At 38.2% G+C, this 26425-nt stretch overlaps 1 protein-coding gene across 3 annotated transcripts in view; it reads right to left on the bottom strand.

Moving 5' to 3' along the window:
• ACYP2 (acylphosphatase 2) overlaps positions 1-26425 on the bottom strand; it is a 202443-nt gene that overhangs the window by 159127 nt on the left and 16891 nt on the right. For all 3 annotated transcript variants that reach the window (XM_025354685.1, XM_025354684.1, XM_025354686.1), the window contains exons 2-3: positions 22370-22386; positions 19051-19160 (exon numbers count right to left, since the gene is read on the bottom strand). In XM_025354685.1, the coding sequence (XP_025210470.1) occupies positions 19051-19160; positions 22370-22386 (127 nt within the window). The remainder of the gene's footprint in view (positions 1-19050; positions 19161-22369; positions 22387-26425) is intronic.

Genomic DNA, 26425 nt, shown 5'->3' with positions numbered 1-26425 from the left:
CATTGTTTGTTTATTGAGGGTCTTCCCACACAAGAAATGAAACCTTACTTCTTGGTCACTGCTGAATTCTAGTACCTAAAACAGTTCCTGGCATATATAAAAGGTATCAAATATATAATCATTTCATAAATGAAAAAGATATACATATATATGTATACAAGGATACTCACTGCAACAAGATGTATAATAGCAAAAAACTGCAGAAAGCTGAATGCCCAGTAATAGACGAATGATTAAAAAATTATAATTCGTCTATAAATCAGAATATTCTGCAGGGATTTAAAAGAACACTTACTGCCATCAGAAGATATCCACAATATACAATATCATGAAATTTTAAGTTGCAGAATAATATGTGTGGCATGATCCCATCTTCATAAATGACAGAGATAAATGTAACTACATGGGAATGTATAGGGTTTTTTAAATAATAAGGGATTATATTATACATATTTTCAATATATATACATGTTATATGCATAGAGAGAATGTATAGGACTATGGTATTAAGAGGACAGAGGACAGAAAGAACTTACATCTTTTACTCCACATAAATCCACATCATTTAAATTTTAGAACAACCATGTAAATCTTTTGTAAATTTTTTTAAAAGATCACATTTATTTTGTACTGATAAACTAAAACAGATTTCCAGTTTTTGGAAAATTGAGATATCTTTTTAAAAAATATTTATTTAAAATATTTCATGCTCAGACCAGGTGCAGTGGGGTCACGCTTGTAAATCTCAGCACTTTGGGAGGCTGAGGCAGGCGAATCACCTGAGGTCAGGAGTTCAAGACCAGCCTAGCCAACATGGTGAAATGCCATTTCTACTAAAACTACAAAAATTAGCTGGGCATGGGTGGCAGGCACCTGTAATCTCAACTACTTGGGAGGCAGAGGCAGGAAGAATTGCTTGAACCCAGGAGGTGGAGGTTGCAGTGAGCCAAGATCATACCACTGCACTACAGCCTGGATGACAGAGCAAGACTCCATCTCAAAAAATAAAAATAAATAAATAAAAATGAAAATATTTCATGCTCATATACACGATGGAATACTATGCAGCCATAAAAAGAAATGAACTCATGTCCTTTGCAGGGACGTGGATGGACCTGGAAGCCATTATCCTCAGCAAACTAACACAGGAACAGAAAACCAAACACCGCATGTTCTCACTTATAAGTGGGAGCTGAATAATGAGAACACATGGACACAGGGAGAGGAACAACAAACACTGGGGCTTGTCGGGGAGCAGGGGAGGGAGAGCATCAGGATAAATAGCTAATGCATGCGGGGCTTAATACCTAGGTGATGGGTTGATAGGTGCAGCAAACCACCATGGCACATGTTTACCTATGTAACAAGCCTGCACATTCTGCACATGTATCCTGGAATTTAAATTAAAATATATATATATATATATATTTCATGCTAAAGTTTTTATATTGTAGGCAAACTTTAAGATTATATTAAAAATAAACAAAATTAATAAGGAAACACTGAACTTGAACTACACTTTAGACCAAATAGACCTAACAGACATATGTGGAATTTTCCATCCAACACCAACAGAATACACATTCTTAAGAGCACATGGAACTTTCTCCAGGCCGGGTACCAAAAACAGTGCCTGGCATAAATAAAAGGTATCAAATATATAATTGTTTAATAAATGAAAAATGCATACATTTATTATCTATGTTAGGCCACAAAACTGGTCTGGACAAATTTAAGAGAAGTAAAATCATTTTAAGTATCTTTTCTGATCATAATGCTATGAAACTGGGACTCAATAACAGGAGAAATCTTGGAAAATTCACAAATATGTAGAAATTAACATGTTACTAAACAATCAATGAGTCAAAGAAGAAATCAAAAGGGAAATTTAAAAATATCTTGAGACAAAAATGAAAACACAACACATACCAAAACTTATGGGATGCAGCAAAAGCAGTTCTAAGAGGGAAACTTATAGCAATAAATGACTTTATGCACCAGGGACCAGTGGAAGACAGGAATGGAGTGGGTAGGGTTTCAGGATGAAACTTCCACCTCAGATGATCAAGCATTAGTTAGATTCTCATAAAGAGTGAACAACCTGTATCCCTTGCATGAGCAGTTCACAATAGGGTTCGCTCCGCCATAAGACTCTAATGCTCCCACTGATCTGACAAGAAGGGGGGCTCAGGCAGTACTGCTGCTCATCTCCTGCTGTGTAGTCCGGTTCCTAACAGGTCACCAGGGTTGGGGACCCCTGCAGTCTATCAAAAAAGAATAAAGATCACAAATAATCTAATGTTATACCTCAAGGAAGCAGAAAAAGAAAAAACCCAAATACAGCAGAAGGAAAGAAATGACCAAGATCAGGGCAAAAATAAATAAAATAGAGACTAGAAAAACAATAGAAGAAAAATCAATGAAACCGGCAGTGGTTTCTTGAAAAGATAAACAAAATCGACAAACCTATAGTTAGGCTAACCTAGAAAAATATTGAAAAGATTCAAATAAATAAAATCAGAAATAAAAGAGGAGACACTGTGATTTTTGACACAGAATACAAAGAATCATAAAGATTACTACGAACAAACAACCATAAGCCAATAAATCGAATAATCTAGAAGAAATGGAGGCATTCCTAGAATTTATCCTACCACATATAACCTACCAATGCTAAATCAAGACGATATAGAAAATCTGAACAGACCAATAATAATTGAATTGGTCATTCAAAAAGATTGAATCAATAATACAAAGTTTCCCATCAAAGAAAAGCCCAAGACTGGAAGTGTTACTGATGAATTCTACCAAACATTTAAAGAACTAATATCAATCCTTTTTGAACTCTTCCAAAAAATCAAAGAGGAGGAAATACTTTTGAACTCTTTTTGTGAGGTTAGCATTACCTTGATACCAAAGCCAGACAAGAATATTATGAGAAAGGAAAATTACAGGCCAATATCCCTGATGAACATAGATGTAAAAATCCTCAACAAAATACTAATAAGCCAAATTCAACAGCACATTAAAAGGATCATTCACCATGATCAAGTGGGATTTATCTCAGGTATACGAAGATGATTCAACACATGCAAATCTACAAATAGAGAACACCATATTAACAGAATGAAGGACAAATACTATATGATCACCACATTAGATGCAGAAAAGGCATCTGATAAAATTCAACATCCTTTCACTAATAAATTAAGTATAGAAGAAATGTACATCAACATAATGAAGGCCATATATGAAAAGCCCACAGAAAACATTATACTCAATGGTAAAAAATTGAAAACTTTTTCTCTAAGATCAGGAACAAGACAAGGATGCCCACTGTCGTCATTTCTATTTAATGTAGTAGTGGATGCCCTTGTGAGAGCAATTATGTAAGAGAAAGAAGTAAAAGGCATTCAAATAGGAAAGGAAAAAGTTAAAATTGTCACTGTTTGCTGATGAGAAAACCTAAAGACTCTATCAAAAAACTGTTAGAAGTGACAAATAGTAAAGTTGAAGGATACAAAATCAACACACAAAAATCAGTAGCATTCCTATACACTAGCAACAGACTAGCTGAAGAAATATAGAAAACAGTCTCATTTACAACAGCTATCAAAAAAAAAAAAAAACTTAGGAGAATAAGTGTAACCAATAAGATGAAAGCTCTATACACTGAAAAATATATAACATTGATTAAAGAAATTGAAGAAGACACAAATAAATAGGATATTCCACGTTCATGGGTTGGAAGAATTAATATTGTTCAAAAGTCCATACTACCCAAAATGACCTTCAGACTCAATGCAATCCCTATTAACATTTCAATGACATTTTTCACAGAAATAGAAAAAGCAATTTTAAAATTTATATAGAATCACATGCACACATGAAAACAAAAACCCTAAGTATCCCAGGCAATCTTGAGCAAAAAGAACAAAGCTGGAGGGAACATTCTACCTGACTTCAAACTATATTACAAAGCTATAGTGATTAAAACAGCATGGCACTGACATAAAAATAGAAACATCAACCAGTGGAACAGGATAGAGATCCCAGAAATAAACCCACATATTTACAGTCAATTGTTTTTTATTTTTTTACAAAGGTGCCAAGAACACACCATGGGGCAAAGACAGTCTCTTCAATAAACAGTAATGGGAAAACTAGACATCCACATGAGACGAGTGAGATGCGACCCTTATGTCATACCATACACAAAACACAACTCAAAATGGATTAAAGACTTAAACACAAGACCTGAAACTGGCCCCCCCCCAAAAAAAATACCAGAAGAAAACATGGGGGGAAAACTATGTACCCCATAAGTATATATGATTATAATTTTGAAAAAACACAATTTTTAAAAAGTCTCATAATTGACAAAAAAACTTGGAAGAAACCACCTGAATATGGTAGCTTGATCCTGTAATCCCAGCTACTTGAGAGGCTGAGGTGGGAGACTCACTTAAGGCCAGGTTTTGAGATCAGCCTGGGAATACAGCAAGACCCTATTTCTGAAAAAATAAACAAATAAAATAACAAATTTGGAAGCAACCAAGGTGTCTCTCAATAAGTGAATATATAAACAACTTGTAGTACATCCACACAATGAAATAGTATTCAGCAATAAGAAGAAATGAACTGTCAAGTCACAAAAATACATGAAGGAACCTTAAAGACATATATCTAAGTGAATGAAGCCAGTGTGAAAAGACTACATACTGTATTATTCCAACTACATAACATTCTGGAAAAAGCAAAACTATAAAGACAATAAAGACATCAGTGGTTGTCAGCAGCTAGAGGGAGAGAAAGAGAGATGAATAGGCAGAGCACATGGGATTTTTAGGGTAGTGGAACAATTCTGTATGATACTGTAATGGTAGATACATGCCATCACACATTTATCAAAACCCGTAGAATGTACAACATCACAAGTGAACTCTGGCCAGGCACAGTGGCTCATGCCTGTAATCCCAGCACTTTGGGAGGCCGAGGTGGGAGGACTGCTTGAGACCAGGAGTTTGAGACCAGTCAGGGAAACATAGCAAGATCCCATCTCTACAAAAAATAAAGAATAAAAAAATTAGCTGAGCATCATGCATGTGTCTTTAGTCCCAGCTACTCAGGAGGCTGAGGAGAGAGGATCACTTGAGCCCCGGAGTTCAAGGTTATAGTGAGCTATGACCATGACACTGCACAGCAGCCTGGGTAACAGAGCAAAACTCTTGTCTCAAAAAGAAAAAAAAAGAGTTAACCCTAATGTAACCTATGGGCTTTAGTTGTTAATAAAGTATCCATATTGGCTCATCAATTTTAACAAATATACTACATAATGCAAGATGTTAAGAATGGGGGAAACTGGCCGGGCGCGGTGGCTCACGCCTGTAATCCCAGCGCTTTGAGAGGCCAAGACGGGCGGATCACGGGGTCAGGAGATCGAGACCATCCTGACTAACACGGTGAAACGCCGTCTCTACTAAAAATACAAAAATTAGCCGGGTGCGGTGGCGGGCGCCTGTAGTCCCAGCTACAGGGGAGGCTGAGGCAGGAGAATGGTGTGAACCTGGGAGGTGGAGCTTGCAGTAGGTGGAGATCACACCACTGCACTCCAGCCTGGGTGACAGAGCGAGACTCCATCTCAAAAAAAAAAAAAAAAAAAAAAGAATGGGGGACACTGAGGGACCTAGGGAAGTGGGTGTGAGGGAATATACGGAAACTCTCTGCAGTTTCTACTCAATTTTTCTGTAAACCTAAAGCTGCTCTAAAAGAGAGAATCTATTAATTTTTTAAAGTAATTAGTTGCTACCTGAGAAAGCTGATTAAAGAAAAAAAGAATAAAAGTAATTAGTACTGCATTATACATTTCTTTTATTAAATGATTATCTTACTAAATATACATACATAAAATGTGAACTTTAAAGTAAAAGCTATACCCTTAAATCATTTTAATATAGATCTGTTATGTTCTAAAGGAAAATAAATGATTTAGTATTTGAGGTATAAAGACTGGTATTAGAATTCCAACTCCACTGTAGATATTTTACATGTTCCTAGTTTCCCATTAATTTATATCAATTAGACTAACCTATTCTTTTTCCAAAATTATAGCTCCTCGATGAATTTTGTTCCCCTAAAAAAATACCTTCTATATTTCAATGGAACATCCAATGGAACCTTTCTTAATAACCCCATCTATTTGTGTACAAGGAACTTGATGAATAAAGTATAAAAATATTCGCAAAGCGCTTTGAGCTTCTCAGATGAAAAAGCAAGGAAAAGCTAGCTACTCTGGTTGCACATTCATGCCACTAATGGTCCGCTGGAGAAAAGTTATTTTTAAAAATACTAAATAACTTTGAATCGGACACCACCTAATTGTTCACAAAATCCACTGTTGCATTTCAATCTGCTATTGTAACAACTGGAAATTCAAAACAATGTCAATTCATAGTTAAGGCATAAAGCTGTTCAAATTTCATATTTCACACAAATGTCAAGAATTAATATCTGTGGAAGAGGTAAACACAACTATTAGTGAATACCTCTATTCTAATTCTAACTCTTGAACTATGAACATATTTTAAGTTCATGCACAATCATCAACTATAGAAACACAGAATCTGGCCAAGCACGGTGGCTCACACCTGTAATCCCAGCACTTTGGGAGGTGGAGATGGGCGGATCCCCTTAGGTCAGGAATTCAAGACCAGCCTGGCCAACATGGTGAAACCCCATCTCTACTAAAAATACAAAACCTAGCTGCGCATGGTGGCTTGCGCCTGTAATCCCAGCTACTCGGGAGGCTGAGGCAGGAAAACAGAGGCTTCAGTGAGCCGAGATCATGGCACTGCAATCCAGCCTGGGCCACAGGGCAAAACTCTGTCTCAAAAAAAGAAAAAGAAACAGAATCTTAGCTGGACAGGACCTCAGAGGTCATCTAGTCTAACATACCATTCGATGAGTTAGATCTTCTACCACACCCTTGGCTTGTCTGACATCTGTTACACAGCAGGCAGCAAACTATTTTCTATAAAAGGCCAGGTAGTAAATATTTTAGGCTTTGAGGCCATCCAGTCTTTGTTGCAACAACTCCATGCTGCCCATGTACCACAAAAGCAGTCATAGCCAAAACATAAATAAATGGGTGTGGCTGTGCTCCAATAAAACTTCATTTACAAAACAGGCCGTGGGTTGCCAATCCCTGATCTAGACTACTCCTAGGTATTGATAAAATTCCATTATATACATTTAATGACTTTTCAGGAAAATTTGTTGTCAGGGTGAGCTGAAATAAGCAAATTCAGCAAATTCACCCATTGCTCCAATCAAGATTATTGCCTTCTGGAACAAAAGAGAACATTTACTCTTTCCCATGTATCAGCCTTTCAAATACTTGAAGGAAGCTATCATGATTCCAAGTATTCTTTTCTCCAGCTAAATATCCCCAATGCCTTCAAGCATTCCTTGTATTATGACATAGTTTTCCAGGCCATGTAACCATTTGGTCATCCTCTTGTATACATATACCAGCCCTTTAATAATCCTTTGAAGTGCAGAGGACTGACACGTGACATACGGTTTAAAAACCATATAGCAATCAAGATGTAATTTTAATTTTAGAATTTGGCTGTCTCCAAATACAAATGTGTTTTGTTTTACAAAATTACCATTGAGTCTTTATGAAAAATATATGTTCTGAGGACTTATTCAAAGGCTTATGCTCAGTGTCATAACACTGTACATTAATTTAACATGATTACTAAGAAACAGAAAATATTCTTAATTTTGCAAAAAAAAAAAAGTAGACATAATAAAACGGTAGATTCAAAACAGTCCTTATGCATCAAAAAATGTTGGCAGAACTTACCTCTGCAATTGGAATAATGTAGTACAATTTGCAAAAGAAAGTCATCAGTCATTCTTTCTGAGAAAATAAAACACAGAAGGGGAAGAAAACACACACATCCACAGTGTGTTCTTGGATGCTGCTGGCTTGTTAGTAAAGACAGAGCAGGGCTGCTATAATCACAGCCAGGCCATCTCTAAATGATGGTCCCTGTTGTATTCCACATTTTCATGGTTTGGGAAGAAACAAACCTGTGGTTTTTTTAAAGGCAACTGAATTCAGATTTCTCAACTTATTGTCATTGCATTAAAAAAAAAAAAAGTTTTCTCTTTTTAAAAATAGCTATAAGAAAATAAGGCCCATGCCTGGCTAATTTTTGTATTTTTTGTACATATGGGGTTTCACCATGTTGCCCAGGCTGGTCACGAATTCTTGAGCTCAAGCAATCCACCCACCTCACCCCCCAAATTGTTGGGATTACAGGTGTGAGCCACCATTCCCAGCCTGGCACTATTAGGTTGATGTAAAAGTAATTGCGGTGTTTGCCATTACTTTTGCACCAATATATAGCTACAAATGTGCCACACTGAGTCGACTTTGCAACTATTTTTGTAACATCTCTTATTGTGATTCAATTTCTTGATAATTCAGTACCTTAAACAATCTATTGCACTAGAGGAACAAATTCATTTTTTAAAACCTAAACATGTCGCGATTAAGCTTCATTTACGTTCTCCAGTGTCTTCTTCCTGCTTGCTTGTCACTACACAACTTCTCCCTGGATAATCCCATCCATGTATGTGGCTTCAAATACTATCCACATACTGATGACAACAAAATTAATTTCTCTAGCCCAATTTCTCTGCAGGGACGACCCATTTATCTAGGAGCCTAGTGGCGTCTCTACCTGATCAGTCCAACTGCCACAAGACAACACGTACAAAGTGGAGCATATGGGTCATAACATAGTAGCAAATATTTATTGATTATTACTACATGCCAGGCACTGCACTAAGTGCTTTATATGGATTTTCTCACTTAATTTTCACCATGCAGTTATACATGGTATGTTTATCTTCTTTTACCTGAAGCCCCATTAAAATGATAGCATCAAAATATGAAAGATGTAACAGACATTGTTCACTGACTACCTAGTATACACCCATCCCCATCCCCTTCTTCCTGGCCAAGAGAATTTTTTTTTTCAGGGCATCAATAAACCAAGCCAATTTCTCAGTCTCCTTTGCAGCAAGGAGTAACCATATGACCCTGTTTGAGCCAATGGAACACAAGTAGATATCTGTTTGGGGTGGGTCAGGAAAAGTAACACAATCCTTTACTTATTCCTGCCTAAACTGTGGATATTATGTGCAGCTGCCCTTTTCCTTTTTTGACCATGAGGAAAAGGGCAAAACAATCACAGAGACATTGGTCCAGACATTATTGAGCTACCGAACTAAGGCCAGTAACCATCTACCTCCAAACTTCTTATTACTGAGAAAAACGAACCTGTTTTTTTATATCCATGTTTAAGTCCAGTTTTCTATTAACTTGTAGCTGAAAATATTCCTAGCTGGTACAAAACTATAACCTGAACAAGAAGTTTCAACAAATAATTAGTAGGAAAGCAGAGGGTCTGGGTGTGGTAACTCATGCCTATAATCCCAACACTTTGGGAAGCCGAGGCAGAAGGATCACTTGAGGCCAGGAGTTCAACTCCAGCCTAGACAACATAGCAAGACCCTGTCTCTACAAAAAATTTAAAAATTAGCCGGGCATGGTGGTGCACACCTGCAGTCCTAGCTACTCGGGAGGCTGAGGTAAGAGGATCACTTGAGTCCAGGAGAGCAAGGCTGCAGTGAGCTATGATTATGCCACCGCACTCCAGCCTGGGCAACAAAGCAAGATTCTGCCTAAAAACAAAAATAAAGAAGGAAAGCAAGTGGAGGAGGAATAACTACACAGTAAACCAAAGGATGTTACAAACTAAGTGCCTGCAAAAATAATGAGAAGCAAGTCAGCTCACCCCGGTGGATCTCACAGAAGACTTAGGATTTGGAGACACCACATACTGCAGAAGACAGGACACATAGATCTGACATTTAGAGATTCACTAACAAAAATGTCAGTTCCCCACCCAGTCACCACCATTCCTCAAGCCCACAAGTCTACATGTTGGAAAATTTCCTTAAGTTCTGCTTATTGTTGGTTGTTTCGATTTATAACTAAGTTACTGAAAATATGATTGTAAGGAAAGCCGGCAATATAAAAGATAAGCAAAACAAGCAAACAGGAAAAAATGGAAAGAAGAAGAGAAGGAAAAGAAAAGTAATTTAGAGGAAACAGAAACAATGGAAAAAGCAGCTGGGCATGGTGGCTCACACCTGTAATCCCAGCACTTTGGGAGGCTGAGGCTGGCAGATCACCTGAGGTCAGGAGTTCAAGACCAGCCTGGCTAACACGGTGAAACCCCATCTCTACTAAAAAACACAAAAAACTAGCCGGGCGAGGTGGCGGGCGCCTGTAGTCCCAGCTACTCGGGAGGCTGAGGCAGGAGAATGGCGGGAACCCGGGAGGCGGAGCTTGCAGTGAGCTGAGATCCGGCCACTGCACTCCAGCCTGGGCGACAGAGTGAGACTCCGTCTCAAAAAAAAAAAAAAAAAATCAAAAACTAGCCAGGCGTGGCGGCGGATGCCTGTAGTCCCAGCTACTCAGGAGGCTGAGGCAGGAGAATTGCTTGAACCTGGGAGGCAGAGGTTGCAGTGAGCTGAGATCATGCCATTGCACTCCAGCCTGGGCAACAGAGAGAGACTCTGTCTCAAAAAAAAAAAAAAAAAAAAAGAGAATGCAAAAAGCAGAACAATACTTTGAAAAGAAAAATACACATGGCCGGGCGCGGTGGCTCAAGCCTGTAATCCCAGCACTTTGGGAGGCCGAGGCGGGTGGATCACGAGGTCAGGAGATCGAGACCATCCTGGCTAACATGGTGAAACCCCGTCTCTACTAAAAATACAAAAAACTAGCCGGGCGTGGTGGCGGGCGCCTGTAGTCCCAGCTACTCGGAGGCTGAGGCAGGAGAATGGCGTGAACCTGAGAGGCGGAGCTTGCAGTGAGCCGAGATCGCGCCACTGCACTCCAGCCTGGGTGACACAGCGCGAGACTCTCTCTCCAAAAAAAAAAAAAAAAAAAAAAAAAGAAAAATACACATAATATCCTCAGAGAGATTTGGGGAAAACAACAACAAGAATGAGATGCTATGAAAGAGAAACAATTAAGATATAGCAGCAGAAACAAATAAAAATAATAGAAAGGTAGGAAGACAAAGTTCAGCCAATTTCCCACATAATAACATATGGAAACTAGATGAGAAAAGTTTAAAATCAGGGGTCGGGCATGGTGGCTCACACCTGTAATCTCAGCACTTTGGGAGGCCATGGCAGGTGGATCACTTGAGGCCAGGAGTTCAAGACCAGACTAGCCAACATGGTAAAATCTAGTCTCTACTAAATAAAATAAAATAAAATAAAATAAAGTAGAGGATCAGGTCCACATAGAAGTTCTAAAAGAAGAGGGCCCAAAAGAGATAGAGAAGAAAACAGTCAAAGAAAAAACATTCTCCTCCAAGTGCATTTAAAGCAAAATTAAAACATGCACAAAGGCAGATGGTTGTGAAAATGGAGAAGAGAGATAAGTGGAATATCTGACAAACTTCCTGAGGGAATAAACAGGTATAACTCCCAATACTTTGTATTCGAATGACATCAAACTTCTCAACAGCAACACTGTAAGTTATGGAACTATGCCTTCAAAATTCTTAGTGAGAAATTATTTTTGGCATAGAAAATTGTAAGTCAACCAGTCAAGCACAAGGGTAAATGAAGGCATGCAGAAATGCAAACTTTTTGTCTCTCATACACCTTTCCTTGGGAAGCGCTATAGAGAATTACATTTCTGCAAAATAAGAGAATAAATCAAGAAAGATTAAAACATATGATTAAGGACACAGGAGTCTGCTCCACAAGAAAGCAGCAAAGAGAAACACCAGAGTGACAGCTGTGCAGCAAACCTAGACCCAGACTGGAAGACAGGCCTCCAGGAAAAAGCATGACGGACAGCTTGTGTAATGCACTTTGACATTTGCACATAGATCTGTGTGGGATTTAGAATACATATTGATGGGTATATAGAGTTTCTGTTTTCTGTATATAATCAAACATTAGATTGAAGAACATGAAATTGTTGTTTTATAGGTTAAAATTTTGTCAGGTATTGATAGTTTAACATCATTTGACCAAATTTATAGGTGAATAATATAATGCTGGAAATTTGCTTTAAATACTCTAACAATGACAAAAAATAAGTTGGAGGAATATATGAAACAAGAATGTCTGAAAGTATATTGTTATTGAAAGTGGGTACTGGGCACATGAGCTTCACTGTCCTCTTTTCTCTATTCATGTATGTGTTTGAAAATCCCATCATAAAAAAATATAAAAAGAGAAAAGTATGGCAACACCAAAATGTACATTTCAATAATCTTTCAGACATTGAACCAACCCTAGGACTGCTTGCCCCAGCCTGTTTAGAAAGTGAGAAAAATCAGTTCCTTCATTCAAACACTTTAATTAGGTATCCTGTTACTTGCAGCCTAAAGCATCCTAATTGAATCATAGATCCTAACTGATCAATCCAAAATATATCATGTCATTTATCACAAGGATTTAACAAAATTTTTAAGTGGAAATCTTCTAGGCCTCGTTCTCCGATAATAATCAAATAAAAATAGAAATAAATAATAAAAAATTACCTTAAAAGTTTTAACTGGGAATTTTACAAACACAAACTCAGAATCCCATTAGTTACAATATTAGTTCAAAGATGAAATAAAAAGCGAAATAGCTGTTATTAAAAAATATACCAATAAAATAGATAAATTCTATCAGAGCCTGATTAAGGAAAAAGGAGGAGAAAATGAAGTTATACAAAATCAGGAATTTTCAAAGGGAACGTAAGCACAGATACAAAAGAGATTTTTTTTTTTTTTTTTTTTTAAGACAAAGTCTTGCTCTGGAGCCCAGGCTGGAGTACAGTGGCACAATCTTGGCTCACTGCAAACTCCAGCTCCTGGGTTCAAGCGATTCTTCTGCCTCAGCCTCCCCAGTAGCTGGGATTACAGGTGTGCCCCACCACGCCCAGCTAATTTTTGTATTTTTAGTAGAGATGCGGTTTCAACATGTTGGCCAGGCTGGTCTCAAACTCCTGACCTCATAATCCGCCCACCTTGGCCTCCCAGAGTGCTGGGGTTACAGGTGTGAGCCACTGCACCTGGATGATATTTTTAAAATTATAAAATGTATCACAACAAATTCGAAAACCTAGAAAAATTGGATAATTTCCCAGCAAAATAAAAAGGAATCCAAGAACATCTGAAAAACTCAACTATATCAATTACTTGCTGGGTGCAGTGGCTCATACCTGTAATCCTAGCTCTTTGGGAGGCTGAGGCAGGAGGATCGTTTGAGCTTAGAAGTTCAACACCAGCCTGGGCAACATAATAAGACCTCACCTCCACAAAAAAATGTTTAAAAATTAGCTGGACATGGTGGTGCATCCCTGCATTCCTAGTTACTTGGGTGGCTGAGATGGAAGTATCACTTAAACCCAGCAGGTCAAGGCTGTGGTGAGCTGTGATTGTGCCATTGCACTCCAGCTTGGGTGACAGAGCAAAATGTTTTCTCAAAAAACAAACATACCAGTTACCACAGAGTAAATTGAAAAGGTGGTTAAAGGTCAACATTGAGAAGGAGGCAGGACCAGGTGATTTCCTAATTTGTTTCCGCTAACCTAAGAACAGTAATTCTGATATTTTAATGTTATTCCAGAATGAAGAGAAGGATGGAAAACTTCCTAATATGTTTTATGAAGACGATAAAACTTGAAAATCAAAACATAATAGAATACCCAAAAAATACCCGGCTGGGTGCGGTGGCTCATGCCTGTAATCCCAGCATTGTGGGAGGCCGAGGTGAGGAGTTTGAGACCAGCCTGGCCAATATGGTGAAACCCTGTCTCTACTAAAAATACAAAAATTAGCTGGGAGTGGTGGCATGCATGTGTAGTCCCAGCTACTCGGGAGGCTGAGGCAGAAGAATTGTTTGAACCCAGGAGGCAGAGGTTGAAGTAAGCCGAGATCGTGCCATTGCACTACAGCCTGGGCGACAAAGCGAGACTCCATAAAAAAAAAAAAAAAAAACCTTACGTGACTTATATATATACAAAAGTTCTAAATAAAATATTGGCAAGCAGTACTTGGCAATTCAGCAATAATTCAAAAGAATAACACACTGTAACCAATCAAAGCTTAATTCAAGGAATACAAGAGTGAAATGTAGGCCGGGCGCGGTGGCTCAAGCCTGTAATCCCAGCACTTTGGGAGGCCGAGACGGGCGGATCACGAGGTCAGGAGATCGAGACCATCCTAGCTAACACGGTGAAACCCCCTCTCTACCAAAAAAAATACAAAAAAAAACTAGCCGGGCGAGGTGGTGGGCGCCTATAGTCCCAGCTACTCGGGAGGCTGAGGCAGGAGAATGGCGTAAACCCGGGAGGCGGAGCTTGCAGTGAGCTGAGATCCGGCCACTGCACTCCAGCCTGGGCGACAGAGCGAAACTCCGTCTCAAAAAAAAAAAAAAAAGAGTGAAGTGTATTGTGACAAAGTATATTTACCTAAAACCAACAGCAAACATCTTTCTACCAGGTGAAACAATAAAACTATTTCAAATAAAATCAGAAACCAAACGGGCATGTCTGCTATTGCTATTATTATTCAACATTGTCATGGCAGGTCTGACAAATAAAGTCATTGAAAAAAAGATACACCATTTTTACTAATTGCATAACTATATTTTTAAAAACCCAATAGACTATAGCTTTTTAAAAACTGATAGAATTAATAAGAATATTTGATAAGGTAATACCATGATATATAATTAATATACAAAAGTCATTAGATATTCCATATTTAAGCATGAACAACTAGAAACATAAATGGGAAAGAAATCCATACAATAGTGAAAAGTCATTAAGATACTTAGAAATAAACTCAGCAAGAAAAGTGCAAAAATCTATATAAAGAAAACCGTAAAATCATATTGAAGGATAAATTTTAAAATCTAAGCAAATGGAACAACATCTGTGTGTTCTTAAATGGGAAGATTTAATATCATAAAAATGTCACTTCTCTTTTTTTTTTTTTTTTTTTTTATTATTTGAGACAGGCTACTCCCGTTGCCCAGACTGGAGTGTGATGGTGCAATCTCAGCTCACTGCAACCTCTGCCTCCCAGACTCAAGCGACTCTCCTGCCTCAGCCTCCCAAGTAGCTGGGACGATAGGCGTGTACCACCAATCCCAGCTAATTTTTGTATTGTTTGTAGAGACAGGATCTCACTATGTTGGCCAGGCTGGTCTTGAACTCCTGGCCTCAAGTGATCTGCCCGCCTCATCCTCCCAAAGTGCTAGGATTACAGGCATAAGCCACTGCACCTGGCCAAAATGTCACTTATCTTAATTTCACAAGAATGCCCAATTAAAAAGCAAATACAATAATGGGATCCTAAAACATAAAATGGACATTAGGCAACAATTGAAATCTAAATAAAGTAGGGATTTAGTTAATACTAATGTATCCATATTGGTCCATTAATTGTTAACATATGTATCATATTAATGTAAAATGTTAATAGTAGGAAAACTATGTGGGGAGAATATGGAAACTGTCTGTACTATCTTCACAGTTTTTCTGTAAATATAAACCTGTTCTGAAAAATAAAGTTTATTTTTGTAATCCCAGCACTTTGGGAGCCCGAGGCAGGAAGGTCATTTGAAGCCAAGAGTCCCAGAGCAGCCTGAGCAACATAGTGAGACACTATCTGTACAAAAAATATATATTTTTAAATATATAAATTAGCCAGGATGTGCACTCAGGAGGTTGAGGTGGGAAGATCACTTGAGCCCAGGAGGTCAAGGCTGCAGAGAGTCTAATCAGACCACTGCACTCCAGCCTGGGAGACAGAACAAGACCCTTGTCTCAAAAAGTAAATAAATACATAAAGTTTACCTCAAAAGCATATGTGTGAGACAATCACGTAAGTTTGTTTTAATAAACAGAATAGAATTCCAGTTAAATAAGTAAAAGTATCTTAAAGTTTAGAGAGAAAACAAATGCCCAAGAAAGCAAGCAAAAGAATCAAAAAGAACAGTGAGAGGAAATATACTGTAGAGGTAGTATAATTAAATCAATACGGTATACTGATGTAGGAACAGAGAAATAGATCAGGGAACAGAGTAGAGAATTCAGAAATAAAACCCAGTTTACATGAGATTTTAACACACAACAAAAATGTATTTCAGTGCAATGGGGGAAAGAGTGATTATTTAGTAAGTGATGCTGGGACAACTGGCTATTCATCTGATAGAAAATAGTTGGTCCAATATCTCATCTTATAAATAAAAAACAAATTCCAGATGGAGTAAATGCTTACACATAATAAATAGAGCATCAAGTTAGAAGAAAACCTGGGAGACAACACTTACAATCTGTTTCTTAACCAGAGAGAAAAAATAGCCATATTTGAGTTAATAAAAGTGAAAAACAATTGATGTTGCAAAGCTATCACAGATGAAACTATAGGCAAATTATAGACTTGGGAGAATACCTGCAAAATGATAACAGATAATGGGTTAGTAACCATGACTAATATACAAAGAGCTTTTAAAAATGGGCAAGAGACAAGCAACTCGATAGAAAAATGGGTAAAGGATGTGAAAAGGGAGTTCATGAGAACAAATCCACAGACATAAGCATAAAGAGGCTCCAGCGAACTAGTCATTAGAGAAATGCAAATTACAGCAAAAAATAATCACCACAACCAATCAGATAAAAGAAAAATTAGAGAGCACAATAACAATTGCTGACAGGATGAGGAGGAAAACAATGTACATTGTTTACAGCTGTTTTGTAAAGCAGTCTGACAAATATGTTTACATTAAAAATACACAGACACTTCAACCAGCAAATCACACTCCTGGGAATCTATACAATAAAAATAAAATCGCCAATAAAATGTTTATTGCAGCATTGCTCTTATTGCAAAACACAAGTAAGAAAAAAATAAATTTCCAGCAATAAGGTAATAATAAATCTATATATTGTGGAATATTAAGCAGCCAATAAAAAGAATGAATTACAGATTACCGTTTGACTTGAAAGGATTTTCCTGGATGTATCTTTGAGTGATAAAGTAAGATGCAGAGCAGGGAATACACCATGATTCCATTTTTAAAAAGCAAATATTGAACAAAACCCATAAATGTGTGTGTGTGCACACATGTGTATGTGAGAGAGAGAATGTGAACATGGAGACAAGCAGAAGAATACACACTAGCTTGCTGACACAAGTTACTTAAGAAGGGTGGTGGAGAATGCAGGGGTTGAATAGAAAACATGAGCACAATATATGAAACTATTTCATTTATGTTAAGCAAATTAATCAATGACCCTCTATAACGTGGATTAGGAATATAACATGATTGGTATGAGCGTCTATCTTCCACGTAGTCCCTAGTTTTTAAAAACTATGTTATTATTTTTTTCTAGGCTCCCTCCCATCATGGGACATAGCCTCTACTTTAAAACTTCATCACACTCATTTGGCATATTCTCTTCCATTGAACTGTCAGTTCTGTACAACGGAAGTCCCAAAATTTCTTGTACATTTTGTGACGATTCTACTTAAAAATACTGTTTTTCATTAACAGTCACCCCACAGTTTATCAAACTGAATTTTTGGACCCCACTTTTCAATTTGAGGTGCAGTTTTACACACAAACGCAAGTATGTACCTAAACATTAAAAAATTAGAAAAATAAGGAGCTGATTAATTATATATTTACTGTTTACTGAAATGTCCAGAAAATGAAAATACAAACTATGGGAAAATATGCATAAGGTATTCCATTTCAGTAAAAATCAGCAAAACCTTAGTTATAAATGCATACTTAACTATTTTTAAGTGAAAGAGAAAGCTGTGGAAAGTATTCCTCTTCACAGGTTAATAAAGGGGAGGGAAATAGAAAAGTACACATTACAAGTTTTACCTTTATACATCTGGGTGTTACGTTACTTCACTTACTACAATAAGCAAAAAACTATTGCTTTGGAAATCTAAAAATATTAAGTAATGAAAACAAAGATAAATTGCAAACAATAAAACAAATTGAGTGTTACTTAGTACCTACCTCATAAGATCTGTTGTAAAGATTAAGTGAGGTAATTCATGTCAGGTGCTCAACATATTGCCTAACATGTAAATGCTCAATAAATGTTAGCTATTTTTTAATTTTTTTAAAAAAAGACTACAGAGAGCAGTGGAAATTATGAAGCTGAAAACACAAGGCTTTTGAAAATGACATCGTGTACACAAGGCATTTTCCCCCATATTCCTGAATCTGGCCTCTTTTGGACTTCCAGGATTCATAGTTTGGTAACCATCCAGCTCATTAAACACTTTCTCATTGGCAGGAAAAATAAAATTACAATTAGATAAATAAGGCGCTTAACAAAAAAAGAAGATGGCAATCTTTTGCCTGGAACGCTACCCTAAGAACTTCACGAACCATCCAAAGGCACTATGCATCTGTCACAACACTTCAAATGAGAACTACCTGGGCCCTGGACATCTCCATAACACTGGAGGAGTTGCAACAGGACATACAGATTGGAGAGTGAAGCCACAACTCTTCTCCGGGCCAGTCCAAGTTGGAAGTCCATTCCTAAACACAGAAATGCTACTCCCAACTCTGAGAATTTCTTCACAGGCCTGCCTACAAACATAGTAGTTTGATTATAAGTCTACAAACAAAATCTGGTCCATCAATACTATTCTTACTGTCCAATGAAACATTAAAATAGCCTCATAAGTTCAGGCATGGTGGCTCACACCTGTAGTCCCAGCTACTTGGGAGGCTGAGTTGGGGGGATCTGAGCCTGGAAGGCAGAGGTTGTACTGGGCAGAGGTTGTAGTGAGCCGAGATCGTGCCACTGCACTCCAGCCTGGGCGACAGAGCAAGACCATGTCTTAAAAAACTAAAAAAGAGCAACCTCACAAAGTTCATGTACATGTTATAAATTTTACTACTCACATGGAGTTGACTTTGTCTTCTGGCCCCTGCACTTGGCCTGTCACGGTGCCTTTGCTGGTATTCTTCACCCAGCCAACCACTCCTATTTTCCTAGCCTCATCTTCTGTATACTGGTTCCAGGAAAAAACAAGAAGAAAGCACAGCATCAGAAGTCTGAATTCATAACATACTTGATTCTAATATCCAAAAAATGCTAACCTAATCATCATTTCTTGTAGTCTATGCCAACAATTGTATAGATGACCTACAGTAACACCTCTATTTATAAAAGAATCTTCACGTAAATGGTATCTTTTGTTAAATTCCACTTTCAGTAAAAACAATTCCACTTTGATAAAAATATTATGAAAAAATATGCTTAGAGTGAGAATGATTTCAGTAACAGTCTCTATGATGTGTTTTTGGAGACATAAAATTTAGCTGCACTGCCCTTAAGACTGCTAACACTAAATCACATTGTTAACTTGGGTTCCAAATGATAATCGATCCAAGAGTCTCAATCACTGAGGAAAAAAATATACAATTATGATCAGCATAGAGTATTGATAAGAAGAAATAGAGACTAAAACAGTTTGAAATTTCCAGTAAAAATGAGGAAAATCATTTTAATAAGAAAATTATAAACAACCCTATTAAAAAAGTAGGCAAGGACCCGAACAGACACTTCTCAAAAGTAGACATATGTGTGGCCAAGAAGCATATGAAAAAAAGCTCAGTATCACCGATCATTAGATAAATGCAAATCAAAACCACAATGAGATACCATCTCACACCAGTCAGAATGGCGATTATTAAAAAGCCAAAAAATAACAGATGCTGGCCAGGTTGCAGAGAAAAGGGAATGCTTACAAACTGTTGGTGGGAGTGCAAATTGGTCCAAACACTGTGGAAAGCAGTGTGGCAATTCCTCAAATAGCTAAAAACAGAACTACCATTCGACCCAGCAATCCCATTATTGGGTATATACCCAAAAGAATATAAATTGTTTCATCATAAAGACACATGCACACATATGTTCACTGCAGCACTATTCACAATAGCCAAGACATGGAATCAACCTAAATGCCCATCAATGGTAGACTGGATAAAGAAAATGTGGTACATATACACCATGGAATACCATGCAGCCATAAAAAAGAACGAGATCGTGTCCTTTGCAGGAACATGAATGGAGAAGGAGGCCATTATCCTTAGCAAACTAACACAGGAATAGAAAATCAAATACTGCATGTTCTCACATATAAGTGGGAGCTAAATTATGAGAACACGTGGACACAAAGAGGGAAACGACAGACACTGGGGCCTACCTGAAGATGGAGAGTGGGAGGAGGGAGAGGAGCAGAAAAAAAATAAGTATTGGGTACTAGGCTTAGTACCTGGGTCATTAAATACTCTGTATAATAAACCCCCATGACACAAGTTTACCTACATAACAAACCTATACATGTACCCCTGAACCTAAAATATTTTTTTTTTTAAAGAAAGAAAATTAAACTAGCAAGTACACTAGCATAAACATGCTGGTTTGCAGAGTTATTATAAGACTAAAAGATTCTGATGTTTTCTGTTGGCTCTGGAGTTGGCACAGAAATGTTATAATTGTGTATGGGTAGATTTCTCTCTCCTATTATTATTAATAGTCTTTTAAAATTTCCTTTTTCTAGATCCAAATTCAGTTATGCTATGTAAGTAGCAACATTTTGATTTTGAATTATTTTAACTACATCATACTAAAATTCCTATCGATCCAGTCTACTAGAACTATTTTTTTCTTTTGAGATGGAATTTCACTCTTGTCGTCCAGGCTGGAGTGCAGTGGTGCCATTTCGGCTCACTGAAACCTTTGCCTCCCAAGTTCAAGCGATTCTCCTGCCTCAGCCTCCCAAGTAGCTGGGATTACAGGCATGTGCCACCACACCCAGCTAATTTTTATATTTTTAGTAGAGACAGCGTTTCACCATGTTGGCCGGGCTGGTCTCCTGACCTCAGGTGATCCACCTGCCTTGGCCTCCCAAAGTGCTAGGATTACAGGCATGAGCCACTGCACCCGGCCTTAGAACTTTTCAAAAACATACTCTTCTCCTGTATGGAGGCCAGGGTGATCAAGATCTCTACACTCCACATCCCCAGCTGTATGAAACAACATAAATCAAAATGCTAACAGCTAAGACTGATGTAAGAGGTGGCCCTGAAAATAAGTCACTTTCTTACTAGATAATAATGAAAAGGGAGACAATCTGAATTTTGGGGGATGGGGCTGCCTCATAATAGAGACTTTACCGACGGGAAAATATTGGAACCCTCAGGGGTTGGGAACCAGGGACCTAATCTAGTGACCCAGCTAAGATAGTAGGTGAAAATGCATGCCACAAGTAACTTGTAGGAAAGGAGTACTTTAAAAAAGTTAAAATTTTAAAAGCAACATGGAGCCAGGCATGGTGGCTTGGCCTGTAATCCCAGCACTTTGGGAGGCCAACGAGGGTGAATCACTTGAGGTCAAGAGTTCAAGACCAGCCTAGGCAACATGGTGAAACCCTGTCTCTACAAAAATTTTAAAAAAAAAAAAAAAATTAGCTGAGCTGGGCATGGTGGCTCATGCCTGTAATCCCAGCACTCTGGGAGGCTGAGGTGGCTGGATCACTTAAGGCCAGGAGTTCAAGACCAGCCTGGCCAACATGGTGAAATGCCATCTCTACTAAAAATAAAAAAGTAGCTGGATGTGGTAGCAGGCGCCTGTAATCCCAGCACCTTGGGAGGCTGAGGCAGGAAAATCGCTTGAGCCTGGGAGGCAGAGGCTGCAGTGAGCTGAAATCGTACCACTGTACTCCAGACTGGGCAACAGAGCAAGACTCTGTCTCCGAACTAAATAAATAAATAAAAGATAAATTTTAAAACGCAACATGGAGCTTAATCTGCTAAATCCTGGGAACCACTTCATTATACAACATCAGCATGTTTTGTTTTGCAGTGTGACATATGTACCCTGGCCTACAGGATTTCTTCCATCCAGAACATGTAGAAAATCCCATACTTTGTATTCAATACACCTATTCAAAGCGTTTCATTAAAATCACCCAAAGAGAGGTACTTTTGAATGTAGAAAATGTTAAGTAAATACTAAGAAGGGTACAATGTTTTTAGCGTTAATAAAAATCTCAATCAGTAATTTCAAAGAAATACACATATTTCTTCATTTGCTGTCAAGGACAGGGAGTAAATAGTAGACTAGCGCCAAGTAGAAAACTGTCCTATCTCTGTAATAGGGCAGTGGAATAACAGTGGAAAAAATGGCAAAATAATAAAGACTGTATTGACTTACCATTCTGAAGCAAACACCTGTATAAAAGAAAGATAAGAAGAATTGTCAGCTTGTCCGCCTTTAAAAAGTTATGTATTTCCTGACTTAACTTTTATCTAGGTGGTCCCCATTTATCCTTGGTTTCACCTTCTGCAGTTTCACTTAACCCTCAATCAACTGCGGTCCTATAATATTACATTTAAAACTCCAGAAATAAACAATTCATAAGTTTTGAATTGAATGCCTTTCTAAGTAGCATAGTGAAATCTCACGCTGTCCCACCCATGAATTATCCCTTTGTCCAGCAGATCCACACTATAGACACTCCCTGCCCGTTGGTCATTAGGTAGCCCTCTTGGTTATCAGATCGACTGACTTGGTGGTACTGCAGTGCTCATGTTCAAGTAACCCTTATTTTACTTAACGATGACCCCCAAAACACAAGAGTAGTGATGCTGGCAAATGTGCCAAAGAGAAACCATCATGTGCTTCCTTTAGGTGAAAAGGTGAAAGTTCTCGACTTGATAAGGAAAGAAAAACATTGTATGCTGACGCTGCTAAGATCTAAAGTAAAGCAATCTTCTGTCTGTGAAACTGAGAAGAAGGAAAAAGAAATCTGTGCTAGTTTTGCTGTTACACCTCAAACTGTAAACGTTATGGCCACAGTGTATGATAAATGCTTAGAATATCTAGGGTTCTACACTATCCGCAGTTTCAGGCATCTACTGGGGTTCTTGGACTGCATCCCGATCCGAGAACAAGGGCAAATCCCTGTATTTATTAAGTGGTAAGTAAATGAAATAAGTAAAATGTTTAATATCTGAATGTATTTAGAAAGTGTTTTTGAAAATTAGTTTCTTTTAAAATGAAATGAGAAAAGGAAGACTTTTTGGAGAAAAATAGTACTTTTCTGAGTCCAAATAAATAAAATGCTGCAGCACATATTCACTCTATTTTTAAATGCTAAATAAAACAAAATACTTATTACAGGTACAGTTGAGTGTACTTGGCATAAAATTTAGCTGTCCTCAACTTTTAAGATGTCTTCTTAAAATGCAAGGACTAAATACAAATTTAAATGTAATAAAACATTTGTGTATTTTATAGCTAGTTACAGAACCAATGAAACATATCATGGAATGATATGCTTGACCATAACTTGGCTTCTGAAGCCTCAGTTCTTTTATTTATTTATTTACTTATTTATTTATTTACTTATTTATTTTAGAGACAGGGTCTTGCTCTGCGCTAAGGCTGGAACACAGTGGTGCAATCATAGCTCACTGCCCCCTCGAATTCCTGGGCTCAAGGGATCCTCCTGCCTTGCCTCCTGAGTAGCTGGGACTCCAGGCATGAGCCACCATCCCTGGCTCTGAAGCCTCAGTACTAATGGAAACTTACTGAAATGAAAATGATTGTTGGAATCTCTATATGTAGATTACATTATGTTCATACTTTGAACCATGTAGGTTGAGAAGTATTGTTGGTCTTGGTTATGTTTTCCCTATCTAGACCATAATAAGCTGTTCTATATTGGCCAACTATGATGGTATCTTATAGTTTGCTTACCCAGCCTGCAAAACTATGAGAGTCTCATCTCAGACAGAGGTCAAGAACACTATGGGACTTCATACCTTGGGTTGTTTGGAACCAAACATTGATACATAGAGAACTGGGCCCTAGAGTGGGGGTGACACAAGAGGCAAGCTGGTTCCAAATTATCAAGGATATGTATTTATGATATGGGACCCCTTGACGGAAAGGGAAGGCCTTCTTACATCTCTCCTGGGAATTGCAGCAATGACCCTAAATAACAGATCTCAAGTCAGTCCTTCAAATTGCAAGTTGGAAAACTCTTGATCCAAAAGGATGAATTAGAACAGGCTTCTTTGGGATAGATATGCCCCACATCTCAGCTCCTACTTGAGAGTTGGCTAAAATAGGCCTAAGTAAAGAAACTTCAGGAATGTATCAGGTGCAGAAATTCAGAGCTTGTTAGTACCTATTGCAACTTAGTTTTTATTTCTACCGAGAACACATGGTAAATTTGGAAATTTACTTTTCAGTACTCAAGAAGCCAAATGACAGAGAGAGAGAAAAAAAAAACACTTAAGTTTAGAGGAGAGGACATAGCAATTAAAAAACACCGGGAATGGATAAAAAAACTGTGGTAGATTCACACAATGGAATACCATGCAGCTGCAGCAATAAAAAGGAATGAACCATGGATACAAGCAACAACACGTATGAATCACAAATGCATTATGCTAAGTAAGAGAGGCCAGACTCACACATACTGTGTAATTCCACTTTCTGGAAAACGCAAAACTATAAGGACAGAAAACTGATTGTCAGTTGCCGAGGGCCAGGAGTAGAGGCGAGAGTGCTACAATGGGGGGTGAAGAAATTCAGGGTGATGGGACTGTTCTATATCTCAATTGTGGTGAGGATTACATGACTGTATGCATTTGTTAAAAATTCACTGGGCCAGGCGTGGTGGCTCACACCTGTAATCCCTTTGGGATTACTAGGTAATCCCAAAGATTACTAGACATTAGCTAGTAGATATAAAAGGAATTAGCAGAAAATTCCACAGCTAAGGCAGGTGGATCACCTGAGGTCAGGAGTTCAAGACCAGCCTGACCAATATGGTGAAATCCCATCTCTACAAAAATACGAAAATTAGCTGGACATAATGGCGGGTGCCTGTAATCCTAGCTACTTGGAAGGCTGAGACAGGAGAATCACTTGAACCCAGGAGGCAGAGGTTTCAGTGAGCCAAGATCATGCTATTGCACTCCAGCTTGGGCAACAGAGCGAGACTTTGTCTAAAAAAAAAAAAAAATTCATTCAATTGTACACTATAAAAGGTGAATGTTGCTGAATTTATATTCTATCTCAATTGAAAACTAATTATAAAAGAACACATTGGGAAGTCACAGGGGATGGGTCAATCTCCAAAGAGTCCAAGAGGTGTTGATTCTACATACAGCAGTTGAGTCTGGTTAAGAGGATACAGAAGAAAGGATCGGTAGCTTAGATATTTTATGCAGTCTTGTAAGTAGATTGATAATTTCCTGATGGTAGTATACTGTGGTACCCAACAAATATGAAGGAAAAAAAGCAGCAAAGCAATTAAGACAGGATAGTATCACAAATAGAATTTTTATAAGGCTATAAAATATTTCAAAAGATAGATATTCAACGTGGAGATAAGATGAGTGGGAAGTATTGATCTGAAAGAGAATCAGAAAGGCAATCTGTTACATAGATGGAGAGAAAGACATTAGCTAGTAGATATAAAAGGAATTAGCAGAAAATTCCAGAAACTTCAGGTCAACCAGACCATGCAGAAGAGAGAGAGAAAACAGGAGAGAAAACAGGCTGCACTGTGCAGGCAAAAGTGTGCAGTCTTTTTATCATAAGAGTCAGGGGGGCCGGGCGCGGTGGCTCAAGCCTGTAATCCCAGCACTTTGGGAGGCCGAGACGGGCGGATCACGAGGTCAGGAGTTCGAGACCATCCTGGCTAACACGGTGAAACCCCGTCTCTACTAAAAAATACAAAAAACTAGCCGGGCGAGGTGGTGGGCGCCTGTAGTCCCAGCTGCTCGGGAGGCTGAGGCAGAAGAATGGCGTAAAAACCCGGGAGGCGGAGTTTGCAATGAGCTGAGATCCGGCCACTGCTCTCCAGCCTGGGCGACACAGCGAGACTCTGTCTCAAAAAAAAAAAAAAAAAAAAAAAAGAGTCAGGGGATCCCAGAACACAGTAAGACACTGACCAAGTAAGTAGACTGAAAGTTTTGGTCTAGGCTGTATTGTGTATATGCTCTCTGAGTTCCTCAACCACTAACAGGCCCAAATATGAGCGTTATGAAAAGAGAAAGCACGTGCAATGGCAGTAAGCAGAAATTAGAAACATGTGGTCCATCTCTTTCCTATTTAAAGAGTGGTCCATGAAACAGCAGCACCTGAGAGTTTCGTTTAGAAAATAAAATTCTTGGGCCCCTGCTCCAAGGAACAGAAATGCTTCAGGTGGAGCCCAGTAATCTGTTTTCACACGCTTTCCAGGCAATTCTT

The sequence above is a fragment of the Theropithecus gelada genome, chromosome 13 (genome assembly GCF_003255815.1).
Source record: "Theropithecus gelada isolate Dixy chromosome 13, Tgel_1.0, whole genome shotgun sequence".
Taxonomy (NCBI): Eukaryota; Metazoa; Chordata; class Mammalia; order Primates; family Cercopithecidae; genus Theropithecus; species Theropithecus gelada.
This window is presented reverse-complemented; position numbering and strand designations above follow the sequence as displayed.